Source organism: Dromiciops gliroides, chromosome 6, assembly GCF_019393635.1.
Source record: "Dromiciops gliroides isolate mDroGli1 chromosome 6, mDroGli1.pri, whole genome shotgun sequence".
Taxonomy (NCBI): domain Eukaryota; kingdom Metazoa; phylum Chordata; class Mammalia; order Microbiotheria; family Microbiotheriidae; genus Dromiciops; species Dromiciops gliroides.
The window spans coordinates 91,471,233-91,494,920 of NC_057866.1; the positions used below are offsets into that span (position 1 = coordinate 91,471,233).

Below are 23,688 nucleotides of genomic sequence, written 5' to 3' on the forward strand. Positions count from 1 at the left end.
AGAGGGGAGAAGGGGGTCTGAAAGAGAGGTTATGAGGACAGATAGGAACTGATGGGGGGAAATGGAATGATACAGAAGAGTCATGCTGACACCTGGGTTGTGAGCCTGAGTGACTGGGAGGATGGTGCTGCCCCCTCCACCTCATAACCGTAATGAAGTTATACCAGATGCTCATTTAAAAATACTGACCAAAGTGAGAAATTTGACTTTTATGTTTAGAAAACAATGAGTAGTCCAGTTTGGCTGGAGCATTGGGCATTATAAAGGAAGTAGAAGTGAGATTAGACCTAGACTGCAAAGGACCTTGAATGCCAGTATAATAATAATTATTATAATAATGATAATACTAATAATAAGCTAGCATTTTTATAGTGCTTTAAAGTTCACGATGCACTTTAAAATATTATCTAACGTTTAACCTCACAATAATCCTGGGAGGTAGGTGATAAAATTCCCATTTTACAAATAAGAAACTGAATCAGAGATTAAGTGATTTGCTCATGCCTGAGGCCAGAAACAAAATGACATTTTCTAATTACATTTTAGATAGGCCATCTCTGCTAAAGACCTCCCCTGATGTGTCATCATGGTAGCAAGTACCTCTGGATGTTTCCAAGGAACATCAATAATGTGAGATCTCAGTCTAGGCCTGCAGAGCTGGAAAGGAAATACAGTCCAGTGCCTGAATTAGATAGCTGAGAGGTTTATCACCAGGAGGCTGGCCACCAGGTGATACCCATTTTGCTAATAACTTATGAAGATAATCTGCTATGGTGTGAAGGAGACTCGAGTGGAAGAAGTGTCCACACCAATGAAATGATAGATCTTTGGAAATAATTAAGGCAAAGAATTACATAACAAATTAGTCACTAAGGATATCAGTTGGGTTTATGCTGAGGTGATTTGTTTTGTTTTGTTTTTGTTTTAACTACTGCCATTGGTCTGAGAGAGACTGCCAATAGATGTCCTTTTATTAATAACCTGCTGGTCTATTAATAAAATGATTAAATTGCCCAGAAACTATGTCTCTTATTTTTAATTGTCACAGTTTCCCATTTCCATTGAAGGCAAGAAAGCACAAAAGATTGTTTTTAAGTCTTAAAAATCACTAAAGAATCACTAAATCTCAGAGTTGGACGGGATCTCAGACAGGATTAAGTCCAATCACCACCTGAAACATTAAGAGTCTCTGCAAAATCCCTGAAACTGACCAATGACTATCATGACAATGACATTCAGTGGCAATGTACTGATCCGCCCAATCCCAGAGATAGGAGTCTCCTTCATTCCATTTCTGTTACCATCTTGACTATTTGAAAATCACCTCTAGAACGGGAATTTACTATCTAGTGAAGTAACCCATCCCATTGTTGAACAACTTGGTAAGTTTTTCCTTATGTGAAGACAGTCCTTTCCTCACAGGGGAGTGGGATAGAACGTGTCTAAAGAAACCAGTAGAGTTGTTGATAAATTCAATAGGTATAACCACAAGGCACCAAAGTAACTGTAGCATCCCAGGCAACCATTCTCATCTGATTTACTTTTGCCTGGTAAATTCCCAGGTGCATTTAGCTTTCTTACCCTTCTCTGGTGCATTGTAAAACACACCTGAGCAGCTTGTTTACACTTGAGTGTAAAAGGATGTCTCTTCTATGAAGCACTGGATCGCTCTAGCCCAGTGTGCAGATGTCCCTGAAGAGCTGACCAACCCTTGCTTGAGCCCCTGTTCCAGAACCAGAACAAATAGAACCCTGGGTGACTAGGTCAGAAACTAGTAAAGAACAGCGCTTCTTAAACTTTTCCCACTCATGACCCCTTTTCACTGGGGTCATTTTTACATGACCTCAGATAGATAGGTATATAGCAAAGCTTCTTAACCTTTTAGTATCACCAAATTTTTCGCAACCCCCACACTGTTACACGACTCCATATGGGGTTGTGGCCTACAGTGAAAGAAGCTTTGGTATAGAGAACCTTCCTGTAGTCTTTGTTCTGATATCTCTGATCACGAGTCTATCTTTAATTCACAAATTAAACATTATAGTTCCTCTCCGCAACTCCCATTTCTTGGTCCTAGTTCTGCCCTCTGGGGTCAAAGATGAGAAATCTAATTGCTGTGCCGCACTATGGTCCTCCAAACACTAGTGGATACCCCTGGAGCCCAGTTTTCTCCAGATTAGACAGCCCTGGTTCCTTCAACAGATCCTGGCAGGGGTTTGAGCCCTCTCATTATCCTGGCTGCCTTTCCCTGCATATTCTTCAGTCTTACTAGGTCAGAGAAATCTAGACTTGGGAATGGTTTATAATTTTGTTAGAAGTAGGAGATTAATTTTCAAAGAGTGGAAAGATGAAATAACTGTGCTTTGTTCACCACACAATCCTAAGTGCTACATAGCAGACCTTTATCTGCTATATCAACCTTGAACAACCCCTTGTATTCTCTAGGCTTCAGTTTCCTCTTCTCTATAATTAGGGGAGTGGGCAAGATGATTTTTAATCTAACAATTTACATCTAGATCTGTGGGTTTCTGAAAAAGCATACTTTGAAAAAAAAACAAGGAACAAGGAACAAAAATCATAACTGTCACTTGAATAGGAGACTGGGTCTAAACTGTATCCAGGAAGGACTGGTTTGGCCCTAGTTTTAGCTAGGAACTTAATGAATACTATTTACTACAGACACAATGATATCCAAGAGGTACCTGAAGTGAATACAAAAATGAATAAAATTGCAGGAACTGGGGGCAGCTGGGTGGTGCAGTGGATAAAGTGCCAGCCCTGGATTCAGGAGGACCTCAGTTCAAATCGGGCCTCAGACACTTGAAACTTACTAGCTGTGTGACCCTGGGCAAGTCACTTAACCTTCATTGCCCCACCAAAAAAAGTTTCAGGAACTAAAATAAAAATTAAAGATGTCTTTTAACATTTTAAACTTGTCTTTACCATCAATTCTGATACTATTTAGTTAGAATTATGTACAGTCAAACTCCAATCATTCTAATTCTATTAATGTAGGATTTATATAAAATGAACCTGGCCTAAAATTATCGTTGCATTACTTATGGAAAACATGTAATAATACTATAATAAATAATACTATAAACAAAATTGTAGTAGATTTATTTCACCTGATGAAGAGAAACAAATTTAATCATTTGAAGAGAACAAAAGGATATAATTAATATCTTTAATTAGCAATGATCTAGCAACTAAAGTGCAGATTTCTTCCCTCTTCTTAAACACATTTCTTCGATGGTTAGTTCCCATTAAATGCTTAAAAGTAATGAAACCACAATGCTCCCCCAAATCCATAATTCAGACTTTGCATTCCCTCATTTAGTCCAGATTAATGAAATTGAATTACAATGATTATGTAAAGGAAGATAATCTGGATTTAGAGCAGATATCAAATGGCACAGTGAAGTCCTCAGTGAAGCAGACATTCCCAGATTGAGTCAAGAGATCATTGGTGTAGAATCCCTAGACAATGAATGTTTGCTTGTTTGCTGAGCACCTCCTTTGGGCAAGGCATATACCCCATGCTTTCCACCTTCCAAGTTTTTGCTCATATGGAATGTCCTCCTTCATCATCTCTACCAGTTTATATTCTTCGAATGCTACCTCCTCCATTAAATCTTCACTGATTTCCCCTACCTGGAAGTGATGTCTCCTTAATTTTATTTCATAGCATTTTGAATTCTTCTTTTGCCTATACCATATTCTAATATGAATTGCAATTTATTTTTGTGAATTTTTTTATCAAACTCTATTAGACTATAAGCCCCTTGAAGGACTTTATCTTCTTTATATTTGTTAATCTCTCTTGGCAATTAATACAAAAATTTTCACAAAGAAGGCACTTAATGACTGATTATGCTCAAAGGATTTAAATATGAAAATAGAGCATATTAAGTTCAACTTACCTAAATAATCTATTCCATCATCAAGGTTGACAAACTTTACCTTGTTCCCATTTTATGGAGCAAATCATGGTAAGCATAAAAATTATAATGGTAAATTATAATGTTACCCCTTGACCATGCAAGGGAAGCAAATACTGTTAAACAAGATTGGTGCCTCTACATCTGGAACCGATTGGTAAGAGTAGATGTGTCATCCCGTGCTGTTCAAAGTCTTCTGGAAGTAGTCAAATGGGATGTCAAGTGATAGCCCTCTGTGCCCAGGGTCTTTGTAGATAGAAATGATGAAAATGCTTAAGGATGTCCAAGTGGTACCCTAGCATTCATGCTGCACCTAGAGTTTTGATTTCAAACTTCCTATGGTGGGTTTATAGATAGAAAATTCTGTCCACCATGATGGCCTCTCTAGGACTTTGCTTCCCTGAAGGACAGTGGTCCAGAGGTTTTTATATAGCTGCAAAAACAGAAACACATTGTTTAGGAGGTTAAATATATGAATAACTCCCACCTCCCAACTCAAATTTTTGTTGCAAGCACACAAAATTGGGTAGTAACATCTTATTAGAATTTTAAAATGCCATCAAAAAACAAATCTTTGGCTTTAGTAAAAACAAAAATTGAAATGAAATTACAAAATATAGTGTATGAAGACAACAACAACTACAGAATAGGAAATGTGTGACATTTTACTAGAAAAAAAAGATATGGGGATTTTAGTGGACCACAAGCTGAAGATGTCAACCATTTCATGTTAGCCCCCAAAAAAATCATCATTGTGATCTTCATCATAATTTTCAGAAAGAGGGAGGTAATAAATGTCATTGTATACTGCCCTGGGTTGGACATAACTGAAATACTATATTCAGTTTGCGGTACAGGATATTGATAAGCTGAAGAGTGGCCAGACAGAAGAACACAACTGGGATGAAGAACTATGTGAGAATCAAGCTTGATCTTAAGAAGTAAAGGCTTAAGGGAGTACATGTTAGTCATCTTCAAATATTTGAAGGGCTAGAACGTGAGAGGGGGGATTCAATTTGTACTGTTTGGTTTCATAGGACAGAACTTAGTAGCAATGGGTGGAAACTGCAGAGAAACGTATTTAGGTTTGATGTCAGGGGAGGAATTGGCTGCTTTCCAGGTTTTCACACAAAGTCTCGACAACTACTCGCTGGGGACACTGCAGAAGCTGGGCTAGGTGGCCTGTGGAGTCCCTTTAGCATGGAGAATCCATGATTTTGAGAATCTGCATGATAGCAGCCCCTTTTCATACTCTCACAGAAGTTGGACACACTCATTTTATGAGTATTATCAGATTCCAGTTTTGTCCACCTGAGAGAGGCATCCTTCATCTAGTCCTCATTAGATGGTTTTCATGCCATACACGGTTTCACTACACAGCATGGGCTGTGTAAGACACTGTGGCTACATACTCAGGCTCGGTGTGGCTATGTTCTCAGAATCACAGGGTCAGAGACTGCAGAACTGGAAGGAATCTCAGAGACCAGTGCAAATGCCTCATTTGACAAATGATGGAACTAAGACCCAGAAAGCGAGTGGACCTACACTGGGTCTTCATTCTGTATTTACTCATTGCACATCATTCCCAAGTGACAGCTGTCAATCAGGCTCGTCTGACATGTAAAGCAAGTTTTCAGTGAAAACTGGCACTTACACTTTACAAGAATTGCTTCATTTGCTACTAATAAACTTTTTATTTTTTGCAGGGCAATGAGGGTTGTGACTTGCCCAGGGTCACACAGCTAGTAAATGTCAAGTGTCTGAGGCTGGATTTGAACTCAGGTCCTCCTGAATCCAGGGCTGGTATTTTATCTACTGCACCACCTGGATGCCCCAAATAATAAACTTTTTAAAGGAAACCTTTTTAAAAATTTTTTATTTTAATTAGCTGGAAAAGATCAGTTTAAATAGTATGTTAGGCATCTGGTTGGTCCAGAAAACTTTTGTTTATAAGAAACTACTACACATATGCAGGCCCCTACCTGGTATTTACCCTCAATAACATCTAAGGTTCTTTCCACCTTAAATATGTATTCTTCAACCTCCTCCTGTTATTCTCCCCCACCCCAATTTTGTTTACTTTTCAGTTCCTTGTAGATATGGACTTAGTCTTTTACTTTCTTCACGTCACAAATTCAATATTATACTCCACAATTTGAAACATCGCTATTGATTTAATGATTCTCTGGAAAATCAAACATAGCTGGATTTATATTTAATATGAACTTCTCACTCAAAAGCACATGGTTAAATCATTAATCTCACCAGTTTTTTGTTTTGTTTTTTTAAACCCCATCCAGTAATGATTTGATCGCTGGCTGTCAGTTTGTGGGTTTTTGTTGTTGTTGTTGTTGTTATCTTTGCTTGGAATTAGAGAGCTGCAAGGGGTCTTGGAGGGCACCAAGAACATCCTCTCATGGGCACAATACTTCAACCACCTGTAATTGCATTAGTGTGAGTTCCCTCCATTGATGCTGATTGTATCCCTTATGCTCTCTTTGAGCACAGCTGTGGCCAACCTCATAGGTTCTCAATTTTCCTCATTCACCCATTTGCATAAGTTATTTTTCCAAAACAAAGAAAGATTTACTCTTTACCTCTCCATCGGCCCTGCCAATTGGTGAGTTCAGAATGAAGTCCGGAGGAGCGATGACATCTACCAGGGCAACTGCATCATCTTTTAGCTGTTTGAAAACAAAGCTCATAAACTTGGCAGTTCCTTAGGGTCTCTATGGTTACCAAGGAGAAAAAGATTTGCAGTGGAGTTGTTGCCACAACCCAACAGCAATTGAAGTAGTCACACACAGATCTATTACTAACACATTATCTTTTTATTAGCCTGGATAATGAATCCTTTAGTTTGAATTTTAATATTTTTACCATGTTGTCCATCACTTATTTTCAATCAGGCCAGGTACACTCATAAAAATGGTTTCTTTGCAACTTATTAATTTTTTTAAAAGTCTTCCCAGTCTTGTCTCTTTATTAGCTCTTATTTTACCAGGTCACTCTCTGTTTTAGTTAGAAAAATATATCAAGAAAAACATAAGAGAAGATGTTTATGACCAACTGGTAAAGTAATAAAAAGAAATTTCCCATGATCCTCAGTAGTGTTTTATTACTCTATCATTATATACACTATTACTCAAGATGACAAATAAAACCTATATAAGGAGCTCCCCTAGGAATTGCCTTTAAATGAAAAAACATTATTTAAAAATATTTCATTATTTGATTAAAATGAATTACTCTAAAAAAAAAGTGGGGTCATGAATAATTCTTTAGGTCTAGTTTGTAACTGCCGAGTTAGTACATAATAATTCAAAAGATTCAACAAATTACATAAAGAATAATATAATAAATGAACTAAAACAGATATTCACATTATTTATTTTTATACTAATATTTAAGAAGTTCACATTTTATTTTTGATGTACAAATACGCCTGGACTAAAGATAACAAATAAATATTGCCTTTTTCATTATGAAGAAATGCAGCTGAGTTTCCTTGTGTACACCATGAACTCTCATCTGTTTTTCTAGCAGTGGGGATGAATTTTCACTGAATCACACATACCACTTTGCCTTGTCTCTTTTATCACTCACAACAGCACAAGTTTTCAAGATAGGAGGCTGGGAATTAGGGGAACAGTCTGCAACTATGAAACACAATAAAGCTAACTGGTCCACATAAAAACGGAATCCAAGGCTATGGCCTAATTAGTAATAGAGTTAACTAATGAACTATCAATACAGAAGAGCTTTAAAAACTCATTCCAATAGTTGTATTTGCCTTTCTCATATATTTATTTTAAAAGAGTTATTCTTAAGTACGCAACATGAAAAGTTAAAATTTTCTTCCTATTTTAAGTTTTATGTAAACAAAACAGTATAGGGTATAAATTGGGATATAGGTTTCCCCAAATATAGTCTGGGATCTTAAAATTTTATATTTTTTAGAGAAAGCAAAAACATAAGCATTAGTAAAAAGTCATATAAAACTGTATATCTATTATGAAAATTTTGTTTTGACTTTTCCTTCAATTCAAAGATTTTTTCATGGACATTTTCTAAGTAGACTAAGGATTTTTAAATTTTTAAAAAATGATTTGAAAAAGGAGTAAAATCTATATTAGGCCAAATGGCATATTCTTTACAGTTATGAGTAGTACATATATATTTGCTTATGTCTGGGACCCAGTATCATAAACTGAAAACAAAGAAATCACCCTTTATTTTCATAAGTACTTTAAAGGACTGAAAAACCTGTAGGCAGATTTGCCAAGGAACCTTTAAAATATTATTAAATAAAGTATTGGTAGGTGTTTATTTTCATTTGTATTCATCATACAATAATACCATAAAAACTTGTTCTGGAAGTTGGATATTTTGGTTAACTGAATTTTGAGGCTAATTGGAACCCTTGTTTTGAAACTATGTTGAAAGTCTTTAAACATATATATTAATACATTTTTCTCCCTCAGTATAGTGAAAATAAATTAATTTTGAGAACTAAATAAATTACATTGCCTGATCATCATCAAAAGAGTAATTAATTAAATATGATTAGGGGGTGGGGGAGAAAGCATCTTATGATAAGAACACTGAAGATAGAATCAGGATACCTGAGTTAAAGTTGTATCTTTGCTATGAGATTGCTGTGTCCCTGTGGCTAAGTCACCTCTTCTCTCTGAGCCTTCATTCTCTCTTCTATAATAGAGAAGGTCTGACTACACAATCTCTTAAAATCTCTTCCAACCTCACCATACTGTGATTCTTAATGCAGAAGAGGTAGGCATTTTGTCTGAAAATAGTCTAAACTCCTCTCCCAGATTCCCAAAGAGTGCCTGAATGGGACATGGGAAACTTGGGTTCCAGCCCAGGACACATCCATTTACCTCTCTGGGCCTTGGTTCCCTCCTCTGTAAAATGAGGAAGGTTGCACTGGATGATGTCAAAGATCCCTTTCCACCTTTAGTAGTTATTGTTCTAAGGACTCTTCCCATTTTGAGATTCTTTGTTCTAAGTACCCTTAAAAGTTAAGTTCTAGTGAACTGAGGTTTCTATAGGACTGATATTTACTACATAATGATATTAATCCTAAGCATTATAAGTTGCTTGGACTCACCTTTGCACACAAGTCCAAAATAGCATTCTTTATCATTTTGCCTGCTTGTTCACCAGAAAAATATCCACCTGCAAGGATAGGATAGATAGAGAAAGAGAGAGAGAGAGAGAGAGAGAGAGAGAGAGAGAGAGAGAGAGAGAGAGAGAGAGAGAGAGATGTAGATAGATAGGTAGATAGATGTGGGTAAGTAGGGAGATAGATGATAAATTTGTAGATGATAAAGATGGATGGATGGATGGATGGATGGATGGATGGATGGATGGATGGATGGATAGATGGATGGATGGATGGATATATAGAGATAGATGATAGATAGATAGATAGATAGATAGATAGATAGATAGATAGATAGATAGATAGATAGATAGATAGATAGATAGATAGACAGACAGACAGATAGTAACACAAATAAGAGAATGGGTTACATTTCAGAAATTGTCCTGGGTCCCAAATGAATAGAGCAGCTTTAAAATATTCATGTAACTTTGAAAATAATTCCCAAACTATCGGATCCACAAAAGTACTATTTATTCTGCAAAATGTATATTGGCCTGGCCCAGTTATCAGCTACATTCCTTCCACAATTTAATCTATTTTTTACTTGCCTTTGTTTCATTAGAAACCATATAAATAATTTCTCCTATTTTTAAACTAATTTATGTTTTCATATCTAGGATTCCATTTGAACCTCACAAAAACCCTATGAGGAATGTAAGGCAGAATTTACTATTTCTACTTTTCATAGGTTGAAAAGGGTTGAATGATTTTCCTAAGATCCCATGGCCTGGTTTAAAATCCAGGTCTCCTGATTCCTAGTTCAGTGCTCTTTTCCAAAAGCATTGCCCCCTCCAAGATATGAGAATCTAAATGAGGAGTTCTTAACCTGGGGTCTGCGAATGTGTGTACATATACATACATACATAACTATATATATATATCAATATATATACATATATATACACACACATACATATATACATATATATATATATATATACACATACACACACTCATTTTTTTGGAAACAATATTTCAATATAATTTGTTTCTTTGGCAATCCTAGGTATTTTATTTATTTAAAATCATTATTCTGAGAATGGGTATGGATTCACCAGACTGCCAATGGGGAACCATGACACAAATAAGGTTAAGGAGTTTAAATATGTTATATGTGTCTTATTACAGGATTTCATTTTAAACACTTTTTTGTGAAAATAAGACTAAAAAGGAGAAAAATTAAAGTAATAAATGGGTACTCTTTGGAAGAAATGTAAACCATGAAATCCCTTTAGACCAATCCTGGAGTTAATCTCAACTAACTTTTAATAAATTATTGTGTAGAAGGAATATGCAGTAACATCTCCATGACTACAGAATAGAGTAAGCAATTTGGGGTAATAAAATTCCAAGTTGTTTGGGGTAGGCTAAAAGAAAACTTTACAAGCCTGTTTGAATAGGCGGACTACTAGCTAGTAATTTCAGTGTACAACAGTGTATGGTATAAGGCGATTTTCCACTTATCTATTACATTTTAAGTTTAACTCTGATTTATCTTCTACTCTTGTTGTTTGGTTATTTTTAGAGTATTATAATTTTATTATAGTTAATACCCCATATTATCTTCAGGTCTAAGTATCAAACTGAGAGAAGGCCAGAGTATGAGTGGGTAATATCTACTCAAGCAAAAATGGATGCTGCTGGTTTCTCTCTCAGTGGGAACATTTCTCCTTGACAAAACACAGGTACTGCTGCTTCTGTGTCATACAATGAAGGGAAGCCTCTCACCTTGATAGAGTATCGCCATGTGCCGACTTAGAGACCAGAGTCCATACAAAGCACTGAGCCGTTTCAGGATGGGCTGAAGAGGAGCTGGTGTGCTGGCCTGGTGTGTGTATTCGTGATACCTCTGTAACACTGTGTGCTCAATGAAAACAAGTGCAAGGGAGTGGCAGTAGTACGCCTTGGGGGGAAAAATCATATAAGAAGGACTTCAACAACATTCCTTCACCAAATGTAGACAGCACCTATCATGAGCAGCGCAAGGGAGGAGGCATTGAAAAGCCTAGAGAGCCAACCTGGAAGCCCGAGAGACAACCTGGCTGTGTGACTCTGGACAAATCACTAAACCTCTCAGTGTTTCAGGCAACTCCGTAAGACCCTAAATTCCAGAAAAGGTGTTGACCTACATTCCTAAAGGGAGCTTACTCATAGGCCCCGTCCCTACTCCCTATGTGTAATTCATAGACCTTGAGATGCAAAGATAAATAAGAAACGTGCCTTGCTCTCCAAGGGCATACGGTCCAGCTGGGAAGATAAAATATATACACAATTAGTTACATTACAAATTGTAACATGATAAATGCCTAAGAAGGGAAAAGAAGGTTTTAACCAAGAGAATGACATCAGCTGGTGGTTGGAGACAAGCTTTTCAAAAGAAGATGCCATTTGAGATGGTAGAAGAGTACATCTCGGGAATGGAGTAAGATGTGGCTAATAAAGGAATGGATTGAGGCGACAGCTAATGGGCAATGGTTAGGCTTTGGAGGGCTCTCCTGTGAAATTTAGATGTGATAGCTGAGGAGGTCTTTGGAAACACACTCTGAGAAGTGTATTTTAGAGGAGATGTTTAAAAAGAGACAGTTTTGAGCCCCAGTACATGATGAGTAACATTAAAAAACTTTCATGGGAGATAGAAAACCAAAAGAAGCCATCAAGCACACTACTCAGTTGCAGAAAAGGGAACTATGACATCATTCTGGCAACAGTCAAGAGCAAAACAATGGAAATATATGCTCAAGATGAAAAAGAACAGGCGACCTAATTGTACATGAAATGGGTGAAAGGTGAACTAGAAGAAAAATACACATTTTTTAAATGTAAAGATTCCTCAGGAACAAGGAATGCCCCAAATTCATGGTAGCTCAGGTGTAAATAGTGAGAAATTCAAAAAACAATATTGCAAAGACACCAAAGTCAAGAATACAGGGGGAAATGACTTGGACCAGATGTATTCTATGGTCCTTTCTAAGTCTGATGTCAATGAATCCATAATTCTAAGATTTTCAAAGGGTTCAACAAACAGGTATCTATTCTGTGTGTGTCTACATTAGTATTTTCAGACAGTTTTCCTTCTCCCTTTTCATCAGAATTATTTCTTCTTTTATCTTCAGAATTGCATTTTTGTTTTTGAGATTTGACTGTGCCTCTTATGTCAACTTCCTCTGAGCTGTTCTTTCTCTGAATCCTTTGAAGTCTCTTGTCTTTAAATCAAGAGTGCATATTATATTAGTCCATTTGTAGCCTTAGCTTCTTCTCTATCATGAACTCCATGATGATAAGCTGATCACTTGCTCTAGAAGGTGTTATTATTTTTACTTTGGCAACAAGTTCTTCTTTTGTTTGGTCAGAATCTGGACAAAATTGTTGTTCCTCTTGTTTCTTTCTCTATTTTTTGAAGGAGAAAATCATTATCATCATGAAGCATAAACAGCATCACTCCTTAAGATGTTAGTGAGATTCTCCCCTTTTATAAATGATAAAATGGTACAACTGAAGGTTTGATTTGTATATATTTTTTTCCTCAAATGTTCTGAAGTGGACATTGCCAGCAGTAACTTTTAAATATCCCTACTTGGAATTCTGGTTAAGTCCTTTTTTGGAATCACTAAGTCAGAAGAAATTACACTGAGGCTTTAGGGCTTTAAATGGATGTTAGCATATATTCAAATCTCAGACTAGCCTTGAGGGAAGTGGTAAAAGTTTGTCATTGTCAATCCCAACTTCCCCTTTTTGTGTCTTTCCTCCTCCCAAACCATGATGACATCTCTCCCCAGTTCCTTTGAGTTATTTTGTTTCTAATCTTAACAAAATTGGCTTCTAGGAAAGGATCTGATATACTCATTAACATGAATAAAAAAGATTATTGATAGGGTTAATGTGTTGCCCCATGAGGATTTTTAAACAAGTGACAAATCCTTGAATCAGAGAAATTAATTTTTATGGAATTTCAGGTATCAACCAGATGAGTTTGAAATAAATCCACAAACCAAATCTTCAGTTGTACTGTTTTGTCATTTATAAAATGTGATCTTTTGAAAGGGAGAAATCTTACTAACATTTTAAGGAGTGATGCTATTTATTCTTGGCTAACAGTAAATTTTCCAATTTAACTTTGAAATAGCCAGTAAATTACACTGAATACTGACATAATAATAACCCACATTCGTGCATAACACTTCCAGGTTTACAAAATTCTTTCCTTACCATCTCCCAAGAGGTAAAATTTTTTGGAATAATAGAAAGGATGAACATGTAGCACTTTAAAATTTAAAAAGCACTTCATATATATGGGAGCTTTACAACAGTCCTATGAAGTAAGTATGGCAAGGTATTAATTATAATACAGATTGCCTACTAACATGTCATCTGAAAGTTGGTTGTCCAGGATCTAAGAATGTATTTTCTCAGAGAAAAACAATGATTGTAAAAGCTGATTCAGTTCCCAGGCTGGCCTACAAAATGAGTCATTTCACCCCAAACATGCCGCAGATTCTCCTCTGAAGTTTTACTTCAACATCGACTCAGAGTAAAGAGGGAGTCTGGATTTCTGAAGGCTGTCAAATGAACATAATTCCAGAAGGGTCTACCAAAATGGAAAAGTCTCTGGGTAGGACCCAGTGAAGGACTGAACTTGGGTCCTCAGAGGATCATCTTGGCCAAATGCAGACAAGATATCACCAGGAGACTGGTCATCAGGTGAAGAGTTTGGAAAGCCAGAGTAGTTCACGAACACTGTTTACCAAGGAGTTCCATTTTGCTTGGTTGAGTTTCATAAAATGTTTTAGAGTTTATACAGTGCTTTATTGACATTCTCTCACAAAAAGTCTGTGAAGTAGGTACTACAATTACAAATATTTCCATTTAAAGAGATGGAAGCTGGGGATCCTTGCCCAAGATCACCCAGCACCATGTGTGCAGCACAGCCAGGACAAAAACTCAGGACTCCTGCTCCAGATAGGAAGGAGGTTGGTCTTTCTAGCACTTTTAAGTGAACAAAGATGCAAACCAAGAATTTTTTTTAAAGAGAAGTCTATTTCAGTTTGTTCCCAGCAAAGTATGTGAGTGGGGAAACTTCTGAACAAAAAGGCAGGAAAAGAATAAACTCCAGTCTCTTTCTGAGTTACATTTCCAAGTGTGTTTTCATTGACTTTGAAGTCAAGTGCAATCCTATTATCATGACTCAGGGAAGAAGATAGAATTTTTCAAATATTTAATAATCAACTTTTATGGGCAACATATTGTTCAATAAAAGACAGAGATACATTAAAACTACTGGAAAAGCTTCTAGTGGGAATTGGGCAAAGGACTGTGCATGGGTCCTCTGAGGATTAGCATGGCTAAATGCAAAGGAGATTATTATCAGGAGACTGGTCACCACACAACGAGGCTCTATGAGTTTCCAATGGCATAGATCATAATGAAACTAAAGAGCAAGCTTAGCAACAATAAAGAAGTGGGAAAGGGGAAAAGAGAGGAAGTAAAGCAGTTCTAAGTAAGGATGCCCAGTGAGGGTGAAGCAAGATGGACTTGTCTGTTGTTACAGTTGGAATGCTTGAGAGACTATGAGGTCAGTAAGTATGCTAGAAATACTGAATACTGAAATTATGGAGAATAATGGTAGGGGAAGAGTTAAAGAGGAAAATAGGGAAACAGGTGATAAAGTTACTGAAGAAGATGGAAAAGCATTGATAAATGAAATTAAAAAGAAAGAAGAGAGAAGGAGGAGAAGAGGTTACTGAAGATCAGGGGAGAGAAATGGACTAGAAATCACAATGGGGAGCAAGGACTAGTTGATGGATGGATTACAGTACTGTGAGATTGCAATATGAGGGGCTATGGCAAGAGATTCAGCAAGAAAGAATGAAAGTAAGGAGAGTGGAGCCAAGATGGCAGAGTATAGGCAGCAACCCAGCTGAACTCTCCCGACATTCCACTTTAAAATAACTTCTCAAATCAAATTTTGGAGCAGCAAAGACAAATAAAAAAAAGCAAGGGCCCTGGTCACAGTACTAAAACAAAGAGGAGTGCTAGTGCTTGTAGTTGCAGGGGCCCTTCCTGAGCAAAAACTAGAATATAAACCAGGAGAGACCATACCTCACCCAGGATCACATCACCTTGGAAGTACTAAAACTTGCAGAACTTCAGAACTAGCTCATTTTCTGGGCAGCTATTTTCTAGCATCATGAAAAAGCCAGGTGAGCAGAGGGCAACTTTAACATAAAATTCAAAGTCAAAAAATGGGTTGGAAAAATGAGCAAACAATAAAAAAGGAACTTAACCATAAAAAGCTACTACAGTAGCAAAAAGACCAAGATATAAAGTCAGATGACAACAATGTGAAAACCACTACAAGCAAAGTCTCAAAGAAAATGCTAATTGAACTCAAGCGTAACAAGAATTCCTGGAAGCCTTAAAGATATGAGTTCTAGAGGAAAAATTCAGAAAAGAAATGAGACCAATTCAAGAATACTATGAAAAGAGAATTAACAGGCCAGCAGAAGAGGCACCAAAAAAAAAATACTGAAGAAAATATCTTAAAAAATAGAATCAGGGCAGCCAGGTGGCGCAGTGGATAAAGCACCAGCCCTGGATTCAGGAGGACCTGAGTTCAAATCTGGTCTCACACACTTGACACTTACTAGCTGTGTGACCCTGGCCAAATCACTTAATCCCAATCACCTCACAAAAAAAAAAAAAAAAAAAGAATCAGCCTAATGGCAAAAGAGGCAGAAAAATTCACTGAAGAACTCCTTGAAAAGCAGAACTGGCCAAAGGGAAAATGGGGTGTAACAGATAACTAAAGAATTCCTTGAAAATTAGAAGTGGGCAACTGGGAGCTAATATTTCATGAGAAATCAATAAGCAATAAAACAGTCAAAAGAATGAAAAACAGAAGAAAATGCAAAATACCTCATTAGAAAAACAACTGACCTGGAAAACAAATTGAGGAGCAATCTTAATTCTTAAAGACTTATTGGTCTACCTGAACACCATGATCAGAAAAAAGAGCTTAGACATCATATTTCAAGAAGTTATCAAAAAAAACTGCCCCAATATCTTAGAAGCAGAGGGTAAAATAGAAAGTGAAAGAATCCACTCATCACCTCCTGAAAGAGATAGCAAAATGATAACCCCCGGGAATATTATGGCCAAATCCCAGAACTACTGGGTCAAGGAAAAAATATTGCAAGCAGCTTAAAGAAACACTTCAAATATGATGATCTCTTAATAATAAAAAAAGAAATGAAGGGGCAAAAAAAGGAAATGCAATGGGAGAAGGGGGAAGGGAGAGGTAGAATGGAGAAATTTTTCTCACAAAAAAGGTACCCAGGGAAGAGCTTTTTTTATAATGGAGGAGGAGATTTGGGGGTGGGGGCTGGCAGTCAATGCTTGAACCTCACTCTCATGAGAATTGGTTCTAAGAGAAGATTAATACACACACATGTATACATACACACATATATGTGTATAAACATATACATACACATACACATATAGTCAATTGGGTATTAAAATCTATGTTACCCAATAGGGAAATAGGAAGAGAAGAGAATAAAAGAGAGCAGTGGTCAGAAGCAAAACAGACTTTTAATAAGAGACAGGATAAAATGAAAGAGAGAAGGTGAAACAAAGTGAAAGCAAAAATAAACCTAATTAAAAGAGTTAAGTAGAGAAGTTATATTTTGCTAAAAGGTACCATAGACAATGAAGTGTTATTAAAACTTTTTTAAACAAGTTTCTATGATAAAGCCTTGATTTCTCAAATATACATAGGGAACTGAATCAAATTTATAAAAATGAGAGCTATTCCGCATATGATAAATGGCCAAAGGATATGAAGTTTTCAGAAGAAGAAATCAAAGCTATCTATAGTCACATGAAAAACTGCATTAAATCACTATTGATTAGAGAAATGCAAATAATTAAAACAATTCTGAGGTACCACCTCACACCTATCAGAAATGACAAATGCTGAGGGGAAGAGGAAAAATAGATACATTAATAAAGTTGGTGAAGTTATGAACTGGTGCAAACATTCACTATGCCCAAAGGCATATAAAACTATATATACCCTTTGACACTGTGGACATTTATTTTGATTTGGGGAACCTACCTTTAAGTTGAGATTAGAAAGCCTAATCTCAGGATCTCTTCTGTGTGGGAGGTGCTGGTGCCCCTCCCCCTCTGCTTCAGCTGAGCCAAAAGGCCTCATGGGCTGTACAAGAAGCAGGTCAGACAGCTGTGGGGAGGGAGCACTAGTTCCCTCCACCCTCAGCGGAGCTATCCGAGAGATCTGGGGCTTGTCCAGGCCGGGGCTCTGGCATAGCCTGTGCTGAGGCACGTGATGCTTGAGCGTACCCCCAGCCCCAGCTGCAGCCCTGGCTGGTGGATTAGCTTGGTGTATGGGTGCAAAAAGCCCTGAGATTTGAGTGGAGAAAAGGAAAATATATATAGATCTGGGAGTTAGACAGGAGAGGACAAGATAGAGAGACTGGGCAGACAAGATTAGAAGGGGGCTGAGAAGAGGATCAGAGGCTGGCTGACAAGATTAGAGGGGCAGCAAAGGTGGCAGACAGCCAACTAACTGAGCAGACAGACAGACAGAACAGGAGGCAGCAGAGAGCACAGAAGCTGTCAGCACAGGGGACAGGTTGGAGAAAGTGAAGATTAAGAGAAGAGCAGGGAAAGTGGAATATACCCTGAGGCAAGAGGCCGCTAAGATCCTTATTGTATTAAAAAAGGTTCCAGGCTCAGCAGGTGGAAGGAAGCACCTGAATGAAGTCAGGTTGTACATTTTATTTCCCTGTATTCATAATTTTAAATAGTATCTCATAAATAAACTCTGCTTGGATTATTTAGTTAAGAGGCTTCTTAATATTTTGCTTATCAATTTGGGAGTGGAGCAGTGTGGTGGAACTTTATAAACGGCCCATGCTAAGTTAATAGCAGTCAGTCATATAGTCAACAGTCCCAGATTAAGTACCCCAGTCAGATTAGTACCCCCAAATTAAGCTAGTAGTTCAAAATATTTCTACATTTGAATGGCGACCCAGATGGGATTTATGGCCCCATTATAATTTTTCTTGGACTTATAATTTTTCATATAAATCCAATTTTATATTTTTCCAGATTAGATTAGATATAATAATTAATATTTTTACAACCCAGCAATACCATTACTAGGTCTGAATCCCAAAGATATCAAAAAAAAGAAAAAGACCTTTATGTAAAAAATCCATATAGTACTTCTTTTCATGGTGGCAAAGAATTGGAAATTGAGGGGATGCCCATAAATTGGGGAATGGCTGAACAAGTTGCAGCATATGATTGTAATGGATTGCTATTGTGTTGTAAGAAATGATGAGATGGGTGGTTTCCAAAAGAACATGACAAGACCCATATGAATTGATGCAAAGTGAAGTGAGAAGAACTGGAAGATCATTGTGCATAGCAACAATAATGTTGTAATGATGATCATCTGGGAAAGATTTGGTTACTCTGATCAATAGAATGATCTAAGCAATATCAAAGGATTTATGATGAAAAAAAGCTATCCACCTTCGTAGAGAGAACTGATAAACTCTGAGTGCAAATTAAAATATAATTTTCACTTTTTCTTTAAATTTTTGTTAAATGACTAATATAGAAATTCATATGAATTTCTATAGGATTTCATATGAATAATTGATATTTTGCTTGCCTTCTCAGTAGGGGGGGAAGGGCAGGAAGGAGGGAAAGAATTTGGAACTGAAAATTTTAAAAGAAAAAAAAAGTTCAAATAAATAAATAATAAACAGTTTAAAAAAGAATATAAGTCCTCATCTGCCAAATTAGATCATCTCTAAGGCTCCTTCCAATTGTATAATCCCATTAAATTTTCAATTAGCGTTATGGCAGCAAGAATAGATAAAAGGAAAAAGATGTGAGATGACATAAGTAGAAATCATAGGATTTGCCAAATGACCGCATATGGGAGGAGTCAAAGCTGGCAAAGGTTTAATTAACCCTTGACCCTTCTTCATGACCTTGTAATTTGGAGGGACATGGGAAGAGTAGTCTGAAGGACAGAGGATTGCCAAGGATGTGATAGCCTCAGAGGAAAATGAGGTTTTAGCTAAAGTGAAGAATTATATGAAGTGTTTGAGAATGTAGGTTGTTTGTTTGTTGTTGTTGTTGTTGAGTCATTTCAGTCATGTCCAACTCTCCATGACCCCATTTGGGGTTTTCTTGGCAAAGATACTGGAGTGGTTTGCCATTTCCTTCTCCAGCTCATTTTACGGATGAGGAAACTGAGCAGGCCCAACAGGGTGAAGGGATTTGCCTAGGGTCACACAGCTAGTAAGTGTCTGAGGCTGGATTGAACTCATAAAATATGAGTCTTTCTGATTCCAAGCTCTATCCACTGCTCCTCCTAGCTGCCCCCTGGAATATAAATAGATTTGCTTAAATCATAACGAGGTTACCAAAAGGCACAAAGATTGTCTAGGATAGAAAGGGTGATTATATACATAATATGTGTGTATATATGCATCATTTATATGTGTGGATATAAAACTACATATATAAATGCATTACTATAGATGCAGGGCACACCATGATTACAGTATGGTTAATTATAACTATGTAGTCATACATCATTCTTCCTAGAAGAGTATGTATCTGTGTATATGCATACATTATTGTGTACAGAGAGCACATTTAATTATAGTGAAATAAATTTGTGTCACAGATACTTTACAACCAAGTTTTTGTGTTATGAATTCTCAGAATTCAAGAAATCTCCAGCCCCAAGTAGAAAATCACGAACTAAACCATAGTAAGCTATTTTTGAAGGATTCACACCACATTTTCTCCTCTATCAGTGCAGACAGGATTTGACTACATCCTCACTTTATAAAAGAAAAACAAACAGTGAGGATGTGTGACCTCAAATAAGCCACTTAATACATGATGAGTCAGTAGCAGATCTGGGAAATGAAGACAGATTTCCTGCTTCCCAGATCAGTGCTTTAACCACATGACTACAAACTGTCAATTCCCTCCAACAAACTGCAGGACTTAAGACTCACACAGGAAGCTTTCCCTACAACAGAAAATAATGAAAACACTTAGTACATCATGTCAACTTAAAGTTATGTTAGTAGGAGGCATAAGCAGCTAAGAAACTCGAAAAAAGGGAACCCAAAGCTGAAAAAGTTACTAGATTAGTACCTGGCAGTTGTTTCTTGCTTCAAAATCATCACTTCCAGATTTTCTTTCCTGATTTAATTTTTCATAACTCTCTCGTAGCAGATAACAAACCAACCACTTGTAGGCTGCCAGAGAAACTTAAAAACAAAAGAAATGACAGCTGTCACATGCCTGGAACTTAAGAGGTTCAGCCATTAGCAAGCACTTACTAAAAACAGGTAATTAACAGAAGCTCATGGGATGTGGCACTTCGTGGTCACTAAATACTGTACAGATATTATCTTGTTGGATCTTCCCAACAATCCTGTGGGGGTTGATTGTGCATGCATGAGCACCCTCATTTTGCAGATGAGAATACTGAGCATAGAGAACTTAGATGACTTATCCAAGTTTGGAGAGCTTGCAGGAGAAGGGGACAGGATCATACCCCAGGTTTTTTGATACTGAGGCCAGTGTTCTGTTTAACACGTCATGCTGCTTCTCTGATGCCTGAAGGGCTGAATGGTATTTTTTACCAAAAGGAGTACTGTAGATGATGCTGATCTATCAGTCAACAAGCATTATTAAGTACCTACTATGTGCTAGGCACTGTTCTAGGTTCTATTATACAAAGGTAAAAAGACAGTCCCTGTCCTCAAGGAGATCACATTTTAATTTGAAAAAACAACATGTGACAAATATGAGCATTTATAAAAACAAATACAAGGTAACCTTAGTGGGGAGAGGGTAGGAGAGGTAACAGCATCTAGAAGAACCAGGAAAGACAGAAGATGGAGATTCAGCTGAGTCTTGAAGGAAACCAGGGTCTCCCAGAGGTAGAGATGAAGAATTACCTCATTCCCATTACAGGAGTGGGGGGACAGCCAATGCAAATGTACTGAGCTAAGTGACAGTGTTGTGAGTCTAGTTTGGCTTGACTATAGAGTAACTGCATGGAATATGTAATAAGGATAGACAGGTAGGGAAGGGGCCGGAATGTAAAGATCTGTAAATGTCAGAGGCGTTTTATATTGGATGCCAAAGGTAACTGAACCACTGTTAATTAATGAGTAAGGGAATAGCATGGCTAAGCCTGAACTTCAGGAAAATTGCTTTGAAAACTGTGTGGAGGATAGATTGGAATGAGAAAAGACCTAAATCTGAGAGATCAATTAATAGTCTACTACAATAATCTGAACGAGAGGTGATAAGAGTTTGAGAAATGACTGGAGAAACTGGGTATATGTGCAACTGATTGGATATCATGGTGAATGAGAAATCGAGAATAATAGCACGATTACAAACCTAGGTTACTGGAATGATAATGGTGGGATGGGGGAGGGCAAGTAAGAAAACAACTTCTGTTTTGGACATAGTGAGTTTCAGATGCCTATGGGACACAGAGTTAAAAATGTCCAGTAGGTTTCTGCCTGGAGCTGGGGAGACAGATTAGGGCTGGACATATAGATCTATGAGTCATCTACAGAAAGATGCTAGTTAAACTCATGGGAAGTGATAAAGTCTTTGGGTGTAGAAAAAGGAAGAAAAGGACCCAGGGTAGAGCTTTGGGGAACACTTGTAGTGTTACATACACAAATATAAACAATCCAGCAAAGACTAAGATGAGCTAATAAAGAACAATATCACAACAACCCAGAGAAGAGAGGTCTGAGAGAAGGTGGCCACCCATATCAAATGTGGCTAAGAGGTCAAAAGGGAAAAAGAGAAAGGGCTTTAGATTTAAGAGATCATCACATGCTAAGTAGCTTTTTAAAGGCATGTTTACTTTCAAAGAGCTACTCTAGAATTCCTTATATTCTCATCACAGAAATAAAGATTCCAAATCCTTTTAAGTAAAATTCATTTTGAACTAATTCAGTTTTACCAATTTAGTAGAACGTTTATTATTAGAACATTTTTTTTAAAACCTGCTATATTTCTTTCATGGTAGTAATTTGTGGAACATTCATATTGACTGATATTTCCACAAATTTATTTTTATATCCTTTTATGTTTCGTTGTCTTAAATTCTTCCTCTGATGGTCAGTTCTTACAAAAATGAACAAAAGATTGGCATCATGAGGATGGTAACATTTTCCAACATTTATGCAGCAATGAATTTTAAGGAATATGCCGAAGGCACAAAACTGTTTTTTTGCTAATTCCTTTTTTCAACAAATCAGAGGTAACAGCTGCACAATGACCCACTAACTGTGGGACTGTTCCATTTCCTTACCACAACATGTGCTGTTTCTCAAGTACTGTCCCAGAAATCTTAAAATGGAAAATACAGAATTGTAGAATATTAGAGCTGGGAAAAAAGAATCTATTCCAACACCTTCATTTTACAGAAGAGGAGAATCATTTATTTGTTATTCAGTAACGTGTGTGTGTGTGTGTGTGTGTCTATCTTTTTCTTCCCTTCCCTTCCCAAAGCATAAGTTGGATGGCCACTCACTGGGGATACAGTTGATGGGATTTTTGTTCAGGTATGGGTTGCAGTAGATGACCCCTGAAGTCTCTACCAACTCTGAGGTCATGTGAGGCTTGAAGTCTTTATGCCACTCTGACTTTTCTCGTATGTATACATGTATGTATGTGTATGTACATATACACATATATGAAAACATACAGTTTTATGTGTATGTACATATATGTATGTAATGGTAATATGGTTATTTGTGTATGTGTCCTCTTACTAAGACTTTAAACTCCTTGAGGACAGGAGTTATGTACTTTTTTAGTCTTTCATTACTGCCCCTCACCCGCCCGTCTATGAGTACAGTGGTTTTACGAATAGTAGGTATTTTAAAAATGCTAATTGAATTGAAATGGAAAATAATCTTACTCAAATCCAACTTCCTCGAGGAAAGAATTTTCCAATGGTCAGAATTATTTGAATTTTCAAAGCAAATCATACGATAATATTTACCTTAAAGTCTCTAACATTAATGCTGCCATGAGCTTTGCTTTATCCTTCCAATGGCCTTTTCCCAGTCTTCATCCTCCTTGACCTTTCTATATCATTTGACTCTGTTGACAACCCCCTCCTTCTTGATAATTTCTCCTCCCTCAGTTTCAATGACACTGCTCTCCCCTGGCTCTCCAATTTCATGTCTGTTTACTCCTCAGTCTCCAATAGTTCATCATTTTTACCTCAAACCCTAAATGTGATTGCCCTTCACCAAGGTTTTGTCCTTAGTCTTCTTGTCTGTCTATATGTGCACTTGGTGATTTCATTAATTCCTATGACTTCAATTATCACTTCTTTGCAGATGATTCCTAAATCTAATATCCAGTCCTACTCTCTCCCAAGCCTGAGTAATACATTTCCAACCATGCACTATAATCTCCACCTAGATACCTTACCACAACTTCAAACTGTAGGTT

At 37.1% G+C, this 23,688-nt stretch overlaps 1 protein-coding gene across 2 annotated transcripts in view; it reads right to left on the reverse strand.

The window, feature by feature from the left end:
• Positions 1-4,126: 4,126 nt before the first annotated feature.
• The window catches only part of ACOX3 (acyl-CoA oxidase 3, pristanoyl), an 85,234-nt gene continuing 65,672 nt past the window's right edge, over positions 4,127-23,688 (reverse strand). For both annotated transcript variants that reach the window (XM_043972939.1, XM_043972940.1), the window contains 5 exons: positions 20,341-20,456; positions 10,855-11,029; positions 9,070-9,137; positions 6,539-6,625; positions 4,127-4,374 (listed from right to left, as the gene is read on the reverse strand). In XM_043972939.1, the coding sequence (XP_043828874.1) occupies positions 4,255-4,374; positions 6,539-6,625; positions 9,070-9,137; positions 10,855-11,029; positions 20,341-20,456 (566 nt within the window). In that variant the 3' untranslated portion in view covers positions 4,127-4,254. The remainder of the gene's footprint in view (positions 4,375-6,538; positions 6,626-9,069; positions 9,138-10,854; positions 11,030-20,340; positions 20,457-23,688) is intronic.